The sequence below is a fragment of the Carya illinoinensis genome, chromosome 4, assembly GCF_018687715.1.
Source record: "Carya illinoinensis cultivar Pawnee chromosome 4, C.illinoinensisPawnee_v1, whole genome shotgun sequence".
In the NCBI taxonomy this organism is placed as follows: Eukaryota; Viridiplantae; Streptophyta; class Magnoliopsida; order Fagales; family Juglandaceae; genus Carya; species Carya illinoinensis.
Window position 1 is genome coordinate 13,352,358 of NC_056755.1, and position 13,775 is coordinate 13,366,132.

Genomic DNA, 13,775 nt, shown 5'->3' on the forward strand with positions numbered 1-13,775 from the left:
AACTTGAAGAAGATTTACATCAAAGGTGATTCTTAGCAGGTTGTGCATGCAATTTCTAATACAAAGCAAACAATAGATTAGACAATGCAATCCATCGTAAGAGACATAAAGAACATGCTAAGCAGCTTTAAAGAATGGCAAGTGAAAAAAATTCATCGACCTCAAAATCAATGTGCGTACAAAATTGCACAATGGGTAGCTTCCAAGCAAGAATATGGAAGCATACCCCTTATCAGTATTTCTCAATGCTTATTAAGCTTTCACAGTGGCAAAGACCCTTCACCTAGTACCGTATAATTATCAAACTTTGGTGTATTTATTTAATTCAATGAATGAAGCTTGATTAGGGGGAAAAAAAAACCCTTAGCTATTCTAGAGTTTAGAGCCATCCTGTAGTGGTGCGTACTATCGGCAATGATGATCATGTTATAAAAGCCTAGACATAATGCCTTATATATAGGCATAGATGGGAGATCATAAGTGTCGTAAAATTGATTTTCGACAGAATGAAAAAGACATATATACTAGAATCGTAACTGTAGAATATGACATAATCGAAATGCATACATTTGTCTCATATATTATAGAGATTGTGAGAAAATATATATTTTACTTCCTAGAGGTGTATAATTTGTAAGGCAGACCTTGAAATTATTTCAATATTAGACTTTGGACATTATTACTCTTTAGAAATAAGATCTTTTGTCTCATGATAGCTTGCTCTTGTTCCCTTATGAAACTTTCTTTATCGGGTTAGCCATACACTTCACGTGTTTATATATATATATACACATACACTCTTCGATCTTTTTTTATCTTTTCCCTTCAGAAATCATGTTTTTTTTTTTTTTTTTTGACCAAAGAGGTCCAAAATAGTTTGGATATCCAATCCTTGGTGCTCCTTAATTTGAAATATCTTGACATCTTGGCCTGGAAGACATCAATCCGGCCTTAAGCTAACTAGCTCAAAGATTCATTCATTTTGATCACTTTTGCCCATATTTATAGAGAAGGATCGAAATTATGATGACGTTCCTGACCATGTATACATAGCTTAATTAGCATCTTATAATGGTGCTAATTATGTGGGTAATAATGAATGTTTTAATTTCTACCATCTCCCATGCATGCATGCCATGCAGCCCCTAAACATGCTACACTAATTTGGATAAAACAAGCATCCCATATTTTTGAAGTTAAATATTGATCAGGAATACAGAGTACTTAGCTGTATGTATATACTGCTAATCTTCCTCATATTTATATTTTTAAAAACTTGATTTTTACTTGTAAACGAGATTCTCTTGTTAGAAGTGAGGGTTGATTGATCATTAATAAAATTGAGGTTTTTTTTTTTTTTTTTAAAATGTGTAAAATATTTTTTTAAAGCAAAATAGTTTGGTTTTAAGACACGATGTTGGATCATAAGTTCTGCTATATACAATCATTTTTGGGTACTCTTTATATCCTCCAATGATGTGATTGGGCAAAACATTTTTCTTATATAAAAAAAAATAATGCAGACAATCACATCAATAGAGTGCACAACAAACACACAAAATTGACTTTATGTAGAATTTATGTTTGAAAATAATAAACATGAGTGATAGGTACATAATTATTTTTACAACTTTTTATATAATTTTATACAAAAGAAAAGATAATTCTTGCAATTTAAATAAGATGAAAACTCAAACTTGAAAAAAAAAATAATATTTTTGTTAAATATCAAAGTAGCTCAATTGTTAAATGGATGGTGGCCAACAGAAATAAAAATTGTTAAATGGATTGTAAAGTAATTATGTCCATATTATTACTCATTTGCTTGGGCGTCTTTCTACACTGAGATTTGTAACTTTGTGCACTCATGAGCATCATTTATGGCCAGTCTAGTCTGTGTCACTTTCCTATCATTCTGGACTTTATGCTCACGCCTTTATCAATCTCCTAGTGAGGTTGGGGAGGTTGGGGTTTATAACTTTATACTGGGCATTTCTCCTGGGCCGTTTAATTACCCAAATAACTTTCCACTTGGATCCAAACCCGCTAGTCGCTGTCTTGTTTTGTTTTTTCTGCCTTTTTTATTTTTTTCGAGAAGTTTGACTGACGAGAAAAATCCAGTCACATATGGGAAAGATCCGAAAGGAGACGATGAAATTTTAAGATACAGGAAAGAAAAAAATGAGTGGGGTTTCAGCTTCAGCTTCAACACCTACCTTTTCTTCTCCACTGCCTATACGCCAAACTACCAGTTACTACTATGCGTCAAACTCCCTCTTTCCCCGTACTCTATCTTTCTCGAATCTCGAGCTTAGAGGTCTCAGATTTTCTGGAGTGGAAGGACCTCAGAGAGTCAGAATATGCTGCAATAGCAGCACCCGACCCGGCGGTTCTGGCTCTGGTACAGTACCCGTTTTCTCAAAATTTGTATTTCTCTTTTCAAGTGTTATGGGCTGCTATATTGCGGTTAAATGGCCTGAGAGTGGTTAGTTGTTAGAATATGTGAAGTGGGTATCTTAGAGAAAGTGTTCGGATGACTTTGTTAAGAAATGAATAAACTCGATTCTTCAAGTGTGCTCGATAATGACATGGGATGTGCTCTTTGATAGGATGGATATATTTCTTTATATCTTAATTTTGAGCCTTACGAGTTGGTTGAGGTTCATTATGGCTTCCACCTTAGATTTCGTCCTTTCTTCGCATATAGGTTTGATATTTATCTTCTGCTTTACTTTGTTGTGTAATATCTGAAACATGCGTCTGTCCCATCCGTTGCTGCTTTTTGAATGTAACTGGGGAGTCAACTGAAAGCTTTTCTTTATATGGAGTTTGTAAATATTGTATTTTTTAAGAGATGGGTATTTAAGTAGGTAGGCGAGGTTTTGACATTGGCTATTGCTGATACCAGATGGGAAAGCTAGAATATCAATGTGGACTTAATCCATATACTTCAAATGTTCAGACAAAAATGCATAAATTGCTTTGGGCGAGAAAGAATTCGTGGTTTTCGACTTAAAAAATGGCACGGTGGATGTGCACGCCATGAAGTTAGAGATCTCCTGAAGGGAAGTCGGAAACTACTTGGGTGTTTTGAAGATAACCATTGTGAATGATCAATTCCACTGAATAAATGTTTATGTGCCATTGTGATTGAGGAGCTTTGATTAAGTCTTTGCAGTAACCAGCTTGTTAAGGGATAGTTTGGTTATGCTTTTTTTATGATGCAGATCTGCCTTGTCAAGTTGGTAGATTAATGATGAAGGGACACGTGAATGCTGGAGGACTTACCATATTTTGTACCATCTGATTGGATTGAAGCTTGTTTGGAGATCAGGAACTTAATTGCTTGTTAGGCATTGCATCTGCAGCTAAATTGAAATAATAACAGAATCTTGGGTTTTGAGAACATTTCTAGACTTGGTAATGAGTTTAGAAACATTGTGTACTGTTGATTGAGACTAGGTGTTTTATATTTGACCAAAGTGCCGGATTAATTCTCTTTCTTAAAACAACCAAAACAGGTTTATTTACTCCATTAATTCTGTAAGTGCACAGTCATTTCTGTTTTTTGGGTTCGGGGACTCCTTCCCATCCCCCCCCCCCCCCCCCCCACTCCACTGAAAAAAAACAAGTCACAAAGTAGCTTGCTTACATGGTTTGAGGAACTTAATCCCTAGAAAATGCCTTTGTAGGGAACTACCGTTTGGATATCCTGGATAAGATTTGGCAAGAGAACCTGCAGTGTCCATGAAAGCATTTGTTATTATTGGGTCCTTCTAGATTCTGTCACTTTTGTTTTGCTTTCTCAGTTTTGATAGGGGAATCAGGTCAATCAAGTAAAATCCACGTATGGAAAATACTGAAGGTAATAAACTCACAGAACTAAGAACTTGGGATGTCTTTAGGAAGTGGATTTGTACAAGGGCCTACTAGGATCATTACTACACTTTTCCAGACTCTGCTGAGCAGATTTTGATTATATGGCTTCATTCATCAAAAAAAAAAGATTTTGATTATATGGCTTCTTTATTTCTTTTGTCACCATCTTCTATTATTGTTTCTTCGCCTACCATTGTGCATTTTTTTAGCCGTTTGCATCTATGTGTGGGGATTTGGGTGGTGGCGAGGAGACCTTACCAATTACCCCATGTGGCAAACTGTTTTTTTTTTTTTTTCTTTCTTTCTTTTGGACAGCTTTCTTTAAGTTTTAATTTTTTTGAAAAAGTTGTTAGTGATTTACTGTCTCAGGCTAATAAATTGGGGTATTTTTTTACATGATTACCCTCCCAGGAAGAGAGGTAGTGATGGAAGAAAGAAGGAAACTTCAATTAATTGGAAGAATTTTTCTTTGCTTTATAAATATCTTTTTACTTATGAAAGAAAAATGATGTTGATCTTTTATGAACATTTTGAGTGTACAGTAGCAATTATGTTGTTTGCAAACAAGTGAGGAACTGAATCTCGTAGGTGATAGCGACAGCAGGAGTATTCTGGATGCATTTTTCTTGGGAAAAGCTGTAGCAGAAGCCCTAAATGAGCGTATTGAATCTACAGTTGGGGAGTTCTTGAGTTCAATTGGTAGGCTGCAAGCTGAGCAACAAAAGCAAGTACTGGACTTCCAGGTAATGAGCAATTCAACTTGCAATAAATCAACAATGAATTCATTACTAATTCAAAGCTATATTATTTTGTTGAAAAGCACAACCTGAAAAATAATTATGTTATCACTTGGATGAAGCTACATGTCAAGGTAACAACAATATTGCTATTATGCTTGCTACCAGTATTGTTAGCTTGATTACAGAAAACAGCATGTAAAAATGGTGAAAAATTTTATTCTAATCATTATGGTTAAAGTGATTGTTCTTCAGATTCAGTCTCATTCTTTTGCTATAGAAGCATTTTTTAATATCATTTGATTCATTTCTAGGATGTACTTTTCTAAATATGTTGGAGCTCTATTCTTTTTATTTAATTTTTTTATTTTTATAGGTAAAAGTACAATTTTATTGATATAAGAGGCATTGCCCAGGTACACTAGTAGTATACAATGAACATGCCTGATTACATTCAAGCACAAGTGAGAGTTACAAGCAAATCATGAATGTTGTCCATATTACAAATAATGGCCGAAGCCCAAGAAAGTAATATATTATAAAATAATCACTTGAGCTCATCCCCAGAATGCTCCATGTCTTCATAGCACCTCATGTTTTGCTCTAGCCACAAGCACCACATAATGCAATTAGGGCCTTGTTTGTTTAACCAAAACCAAAAATTTCATCTTATCTCATCTCATCTCATCTTAACTCATCATTACAATTTTTTCAAATCCCCATACAAAATATAATAAATAATTTAACTTTTTCAAATCTCAATACAAAATTAATATTAAAAAATTATATTATAACAATATTTTATTCATTACTATTCAAAACATCTCATCTCATCTCATTTCATTTGTGTAACTAAACGGGGCCTAGGGATCATTTCCCCTGATGCCTCTCCAACAGCACATAATATCCCTAACTCTTCCAGGCATGACCCATGCCACCCCTATCCAATTAAAGATCTCATTCCATAAACATTGGGCCACTTCACAATGTAACAAAAGATGATCAAATGATTCCCCATCACTCTTGCACATAAAGTACCAATTTGAAATAATGAGACCACATTTTCTTAGATTATCTGAGGTGAGAATCTGCCCAAAAGATGCAGTCCAAACGAAGAAAGCAATCTTGGAAGGTACCTTGTACTTCCGGATAGCCTTCTAAGGATAGCTATGATCATTAGAAAATCCAAAGAGGGCCTTAGGTCTGGTTACAAACCATATCAACTCATTTTATCTCAACTTATCTCATCATTATAACTTTTCCAAATCCCCATACAAAATAAAATAAAAAATTTAATTTTTTCACATCCCAAAACAAAAATAATATTAAAAAAAATATATTCTAACAATATTTTTTTCAATTTTTAACTTTAATCTCAACTCATCTTATCTCATCTCATATGTGTTGACAAATGAAGCCTATAGAAAGATCACACCAAGAATTTTTAATTTCCACTTGGATTCCACAGCAACCTATCCCTCATCTCATTGCCAATTGACATTGCATATAATAAATCAAAGAAACCAGCAAACATGTCTAAGTCCCAATCTTGAGCCTCTCTTGAAAATCTCACATTCCAATTGATAGTACCAATAAATCAGCCATAGCAGCCTCTTTGTCACAAGCAATTTGGTAAAGCATAGGAAACACCTGCTTAAGAGCCATGTCACCGCACAACACATCGTGCCAAAAGTAAACATTGTTGCCTCTTCCAATTGCGAATCTGAAAAATTGAGAGAATCTTCTCCATCCAGCTCTTATGTTTTTCCACAATTCCATGCCATGTGTCCCCCTAACTTCATTAGAGCACCAACCCCCCTGAATGCTCCCATACTTAGACTCTATGACTTCTTTATGTAAGCCCTCTCCTTCCCTATGATACCTCCACAACCATTTCTCCAAAAGTGCTTTGTTGAAGACCATTATGCACCCCCAACCCACCACATATTATTGGTGAGCAAACTTTATCCCAACCCACAAGATGGAACTTAGGTTTCATCCTCCATTCCTCCCCAAAGAAAGTTAAAGAAAGTTTTCTTAATTCGAGAAGCCACACTTGTAGGTATCAGAAATAAGGATAGAAAATAAGTCGAGAGATTAGATAAAGTGCTCTTAATGAGAGACAATCTACCACCCTTGGACAAATATATCCATTTTCACCCAGCCAATCTTCTTTTGATTTTTTCTAACACACCATCCCAAATAGATTTTGTCTTGAATGCAGCCCCCAATGGAAGACCAACATAGTTCAAGGGCAGCGAAGCAATCTTACAACCCAAGATAATTGCCAAGCCTTGAATATTGTTCACACCACCCACAAGAACCATTTCAAACTTTGAGAGATTTACCTTCAAGTCTGAAACCGTTTCAAAACAAAGTAATACAGCCCTTAAGTACTGCATATGATCACTGTCTGGCTCAAACAACAGGAACGTGTCATCAACAAATAGTAAGTGAGATATAGTGACATCTCCCACAGAGAATCCAGCTATAAAGCCTCTATTAACAACTACACTCAACATACAACTCAATGTGTCCATAACGATGACAAACAGCAAAGGGGAGAGGGAATCCCCTTATCTCAATCCCCTAGAGTTGTTAAAGAATCCTTCCGGTGCTCCATTCACCAAAACCTAGTAACGAACCGTAGTTATACCATGCCTAATCCATGAAATCCATCCCTCCCCGAAACCACACCTCCCAAGCAAATAACACAAAAAATCCCAATTAGCGTGGTCATAAGCCTTCTCCTTACACGAGTTTGGGTGTACGCTTCTTGAGCTTACAATTGAGGCATTCATTGGCAATCAACACCGAATCCAAGATTTGTCTCTCCTTCACAAATGCGTTTTGGGGTTTTGATATAATACTACTCAAAACCTTACTCATGTGATTGACAAGCACTTTTGAAATAATCTTATACACCCCATTAATGAGACTAATAAGCAGAAAATCTTTCACCTCCACTGTCTGAACTTTCTTAGTGATAAGAGCAATGAAAGACACATTAATGCTTTTTTTCGAATTTACCAAAAGTGTATAACTCCTGAAAAACCTGCATAATATTCTCCCCCACTACATTCCAACAATCATGATAAAAGTCCATTGAAAACCCATCCGGACCTAGGGCTTTATCCTTGGCCATTCCAGGAAGCACCTGAAAAACCTCCTCTGCTTCAAAAGGTCTCTCCAACCACACATGGCTTACTTGATCAATGTTCTCAAAAGGCAAACCATCCAGTTTGGGTCTCCATTGGGATTTTTCAGCAAGTAGATCTTCATAGTATGTGACAATATGGTTCTTAATAGCATCATAATCAAAGTATACCTGTCCCTTGACCTAAAGCACCTCAATAGCATTATTCCTATGGTGAGAATTAGCCAACCGGTGGAAACATTTCGTACAATAGTCCCATTCCTTATACCAAAGGGCTCTTGACTTTTGTCTCTACGAGATTTCCTCCATTAATAACACCTTCTCCAGCTCTGAAGTGATAGCTACTTTCCTGCAAGAGTCCTCTTCAGAAAGAGGAGTACTCACCTCCCTTACTTCCAAGTCTTTTAAATCCCCCATAAAAGACCTTTTTTGACTATTAGTCTGTCCGAAGCCTTCAGCATTCCACCTCTTCAAATCCATCTTTATTCTTTAGTGCTTTCAATTTCTTAGCTAGGATAAAGCTTGATGAACCCTCAAAAGAGTACGAGGTCCACCACGACCTCACTTTCTCCACAAAACTCTCAACTTTCAGTCACATATTTTCAAACTTAAAGTATCGTTTAACCTCGTGAATGTCTCCACAATCCAATACAATGGGGAAATGGTCCAAGCAAATTCTATCCAATCTCTTCTGTAATATGATAGAGAATGTGCCTCCCATGAAGGAGACACAAAAAATCTGTCCAAACGAGACTATGCTTGATTATTAGACCAAGTGTCCACACTACCAACAAGTGGTAAGTTCACCAGATCCATATCAAAATTAAATTGAGAGAACTCATTCATTGCCTAGCTATGTTGGACTTCTCCCAATCTTTCACTAGGAAACCTAGTGATATTAAAGTCATCACCAATGCACCATGGTAAGTTCCACCAGCTGCCTAAACCCACTAACGCCTCCCATAAGATCTTCCCATGTGTGTCCATGTTTGGCCCATACACACCAACGAAAGTCCAAAAAAAACCGTCCTCCACATTTTTAAACGAACACACTACCATATATTTCCAGCACACTCCTTAATAGAGACTCAACCACCCTCGAATCCCACATAATAAAGATGCTCTCACCGAGGTACACCCATCTCACAAACGTATGGCACCAAATGCTAGTGATGAAGCTATGATCTAAGAATTCCATCTTAGTTTCCTGCAAAGAAACGATATCCAACTTCCATTAACGTGAGAGATTCTTCACCCTTGTAAGCTTATTGTGATAAGACCCCGAATGTTCCAAAGAATTCTAGGCTTCATTGGGAGAATAGTCTTTCTGTAACGCTTCAATGGAAAGCCTAAACTGTATGACCTATACTCCCAAAGAACTAGTCAATGATACAATTGGAGCCCTATTGGAACATTATAAAGATCAAGAATTTCTCATTCTCAAGTAATATGGGATCTCATATGCCACCTACCCTTATTCTTATTATATGGGGTATCGCAATTTACTCCCTTTAAATTCCTAATGTCCTTGTCGGGTTTGTCCGTTGTAAGTGGTACGGCTTAAGTCCTACATTTCTGATTGGGATAGGTTCTGATATCATTTGTAATACCCCAATAGAAGGGCTAAACCATATGGCCTATACTCCAAAATGACTAGTCAATAATATAATTGGAACCTCATTGGAATATTATAAAGAGCAATAATTTCTCATTCCCAAGTAATGTGAGATCCGATACATCACCTACCCTTATCCTTATTATATGGAGTATTAAACTTTAACTTGGATCTTGCTTTGTTAGTACTCCCTTCCATTCCATTCCATCATAATTGATTGAACAAGTGAGACGTTTTAGTTTCTTCTTTTTCCTAGAATTAGATTTAGGGGATTGAATTTGACCTTTCTCAATGGTGATAAGTAATGCACTGAATTGCTCCTCAAATCTGTCACAAGAGATCCCCACACACTCTTGAATATCCTTCACTTTTTGAACCACCCAGTATGATGGTGAACCTCCCAATGTAAGTAAGGGATACAAGGTGCGTAGCGGCTCTGAGTCCACCTTGACCTCCCTGTGTGCCAAATGAAGTATATAATTTGTGTCCTCTACGCCCACTACTGTCTCTTAGACTGGTTGAGACTGCCCATAGGCCCTCGCCGGAGAAGAGAGCACCTGAGCCTCCTCCCTGTTACCCATCGACCCTATCTATGTGTGTTGTGCCAAAGATCCCATGTCTGTTGACACGAAAATGTTACGATCCATTTTTGGATCGACTGTCAGCAACTCCCTGATCATCCTCTGAGTCACCGTCGATGATTCCTTTTTGTGGTCTCGATGGGTTGAGTGGCTTTTGACCCATGGTCATTGGCACCTCAACTTCATCGTCACAGTCTCGCAATTCCTTCATCACCGCCAAAGAGTTCCATTGTACCACCTTCTTTTCGCAACTCCAAGGGGTGTCTCGCGAGTCTGATGGATACCTCAACTCCTTCTCCGGCGAGGTTAGCTAATTCCCGCTAGCAGAAGTCCCCGCCTCTCCACCCTCCCTAGCCCTCCACATAGGCTTGGTTTCAGTTCGAAACTTTTCTTACCCTCGCCGCACGGCCCATTAAGTTTGGGTCTAACCAGCCTTCTGATGCCTTTGGTTTAGACCTAGCCTCACTCCACGTGCATTTACTTGGTTTGGACCCAAATTCATTTGCTTGGAGCCTGGCCCATCCTCGTTTAGAAGCACATGGACCTCATTTCTCATGCCCCTTACGCTACCCAATCCACACATCTCCCTTTCCAGGTCCATCTTATTAGGCACATTATGCTCCTCCTCAACCCGCCGTATTAGAGCCTCAACCTTTTCCTATAAATCCGACAACTGTATTTTCATTTTTAGCAAGGTGTTGTGCACATCTTCCTCTACCAGTCCCACGACAAGCCTGCCACCTCCACCTCTTCTTTGTGCACTTGCTTTCCCAGAGGTAAGTGGAGCCTTTCCACCTGTTTCGACACAATTTGCTACACCGGCTCCATGATTTGGGACCTTCTACTGCACCAGAACCTCCCTATACAAGCAACTTTGAGGGTGGTTCAGCTCCACCATTGGCCTCCGCGCTACAACTCCTTGACCGTGAAACTCTTACCCACCCTCCATAATGGCCTCCCACAATGCCTTTGCCATTCTCCTGCAGCCCTTACTTCCCAACTCTTCAAGTATAAAAATGAAGCTTCGTCGATCACCACCACCGTACACCATTAGGGCCATGTAACGACATTGAGCATTTGAACACCTTTGCGCCATGAAGCTTCTGGAACCCTCCCTTGCTGTTGTGTAAAATTCCTTCTTTTCACCCTTCAGGCAATCCTCCAATGTTTTTGCAAACCACTACACCGTGGGGATTCATAAACCCATCCCCATTACCACCCTCCTACTCCTCTCAATAATGAACAAGAACTTCCCTTCCTTTGACAGGGGCAAACGCCTTGGATTCTATCACCAAATGTTTCAACCCCATAATCCCCCTAAACACACTTAAAAAATACTCAACTCAACAGTAATTGCACTTAAAAAAAATACCATAATTAACATGACATTTAAGCTTAGGAAACTTAAAAGAAATACCATCATTAACATGACATTTAAGCTTAGGAAGAGATCCACCATATATTCACTTCTAGACATAAGAATGCGTGCACACACAAACCCGACAGGATCGGATCGGACTGAAATGGGGTTTGGTTACTTTCAATCCTAATAGATGGAAATTTTTGAGAATCAGTCTGGTCCCGAGGTGGGGTTTTTTCACCCCAGACCGGACTGGCCGAATCATAATTATATATTTAAATATTTTTTTTATAAATTATATATATTATTTTATATAGTAGTTATATAATTGAGTTATGTAATTTTTATCTAATCCATCGCCATTGACAATATAAAATGTTAAATATATAATTATTAATATGCTGGCAATTAAATAATATATTATATGAATCATCATAAATCAGAAATTCATAATTTCATATTCAAAGATACATACTCTAGTATCTACACCTAATTAAAGTAATTAAGTAATTTTTTTTTGTAAGATACCTAATTGCAAGCAAGTATGAAGTATCTATGGTCAATTACAATTATTCATTAACCATATATAAAATGTTAAAATTTTAATATAGGTCATTATGCATTAAACAACACAATTTACATATATTAAGTACCAGGTTAGTAATTATTAACATCATAAATATAATTATAATTAATTTTTTTAATGAATTAGTTACATAATCCACATTAAAGAGCTCATTTAATTTTAATTTTACTAATTTAATTAATTTATCTGCCAAAAAAGAACAGAGAAAAAAAATGTTCCTAGCTCATATGGACGGAATTGGACCAATTGGACTGATAGGACCGGTTGCTAACGGTCCAGTCTGGTCTATAGGGGTAATCAATCCAGTCCCGTATGGAAAAAAGGGTGAAATTTTTGGTCCATGACCCACCCCCTTGGGGGACTGGATTGATCACACCCCCAGTTGTAACTCTAGTATTATTACTTGCCAAGAGGAAGATTTCCCCCTACTTGGATTGATTGAGAGGACTAGGGAGGTTTGGATAGTGAGTTAGAGATGAGATTAGTTGAGAAGGAAGTTGAATAGAATATTGTTAAAATATTATTTTTTAATATTATTATTGTTTTTGGATTTGAAAAAGTTGAATTGTTTATTATATTTTATATAGAAATTGGATAAAATTGTAATGATTAGATAAAATGAGTTAGAGAGACTTTTGTATCCAAACTGGACTAGAGAGACTCAAAATGATGTTGAAGTTTAGATATTTCTGTATCTATACTTGATGTCTGTCCAACCATGACTTCATATTTCAGTTCACAGTGGCCTGTCCTATAAAGTCAACTGATTACAACAAATCTAGCATTATCGTCGGTGACAAATTTATTTAGGTGGTTCTAGATTGTTGTGAACTTCAGTAGGGAAATGATTAGAATCACCAACATTTTATATTGGCTTGTTGAAGACGGTGTTTTTTGAATCATAATAGCCAAACCCCTGTAATTATTCGTTCCCGTACAGTTTGAAATAGAGGATATTTATTTATGGATTGAATGCAGGATGAGGTGCTGGAAAGAGCAAAACGAGCAAAGGAGAAAGCAGCATTGGAGGCCATGGAGGCACAAGGCATCGTTTCCTCCAAGTCGTCTACAGTAAATACAACACCAGTCGCTAATTCTGTTAATTCACCCTCGGGTCTGACTACGCCAACAGCACAGTCGGAGCAGGATGTCTCAAACAAGGAAGAAACTGTTATAGGGGTGTCAAATGATGACTGATCTGTGAGTTATCTGAAATCTATGCAATGAATTTTTATCGTGACATAGGGTCGACCCTTTCAACAAATTAGTCTTCATAATTTCCTATACTAATGTCGTCAAATTTTCCTTTATGCTGCCAGATATGTATGATTAAAAACCCAGCACATAAGCTTTTCTACTTAAAGCCGTCCAGTTTCAAGTACCTGCTCTCCCTTTCTCTCGTGAGAAAAGATATTTGCAACCATGAATTATACAATTATCATATAATCGCTTTGAAAAAATGGACTATATAAAAAAAATTAATTTTTTAATAGTAGATTTCATTCTTATATCCTTACCTGCTGTTCTAAGTCAGAGAGAGGTAGATTCTTCCTCACACAAAGGGAAGCTTCTATATGTTATGGAAACAAAGCAAGCAAATACTAATACATCCATCCATATGAACACAGAAAAAATACAAGTAAAATCGGCCAGCATACGACAACGTACGCAGACATCAACTGATTATCTTACGGCATCGTAGAAGTTTCCCACGCCATATTAAAATAGTATTATAATGAGAGGGAATGGACAAGAAGTTCAACCTCGAATTGGGATAACTTGACGTCCTTTTGCAGCTACTCTGGCACCAATTTCATGTTCAACTTCCTCTTTTTTCTGTGCCATTGTTCGAACTTCAGA

At 37.1% G+C, this 13,775-nt stretch overlaps 1 protein-coding gene across 1 annotated transcript; it reads left to right on the forward strand.

Annotated features, from left to right (window-relative positions):
* The first annotated feature begins 2,036 nt into the window (after positions 1-2,036).
* Positions 2,037-13,296, forward strand: LOC122307957 (uncharacterized protein At4g13200, chloroplastic-like). The gene is made up of 3 exons (XM_043121090.1): positions 2,037-2,401; positions 4,468-4,622; positions 12,894-13,296. Exons 1-3 carry the CDS (start codon positions 2,182-2,184, stop codon positions 13,110-13,112), a joined length of 594 nt encoding a protein of 197 aa, XP_042977024.1. The 5' UTR covers positions 2,037-2,181; the 3' UTR covers positions 13,113-13,296.
* The last annotated feature ends 479 nt before the right edge of the window (positions 13,297-13,775 follow it).

Coding starts and splice junctions, on each gene's coding strand:
- LOC122307957 (XM_043121090.1), top strand. CDS start 2,182: ATGAGTGGGGTTTCAGCTTCAGCTTCAACACCTACCTTTTCTTCTCCA. Junction 2,402..4,467: donor ACCCGGCGGTTCTGGCTCTG/GTACAGTACCCG, acceptor TGAATCTCGTAG/GTGATAGCGACAGCAGGAGT. Junction 4,623..12,893: donor AGCAAGTACTGGACTTCCAG/GTAATGAGCAAT, acceptor GATTGAATGCAG/GATGAGGTGCTGGAAAGAGC.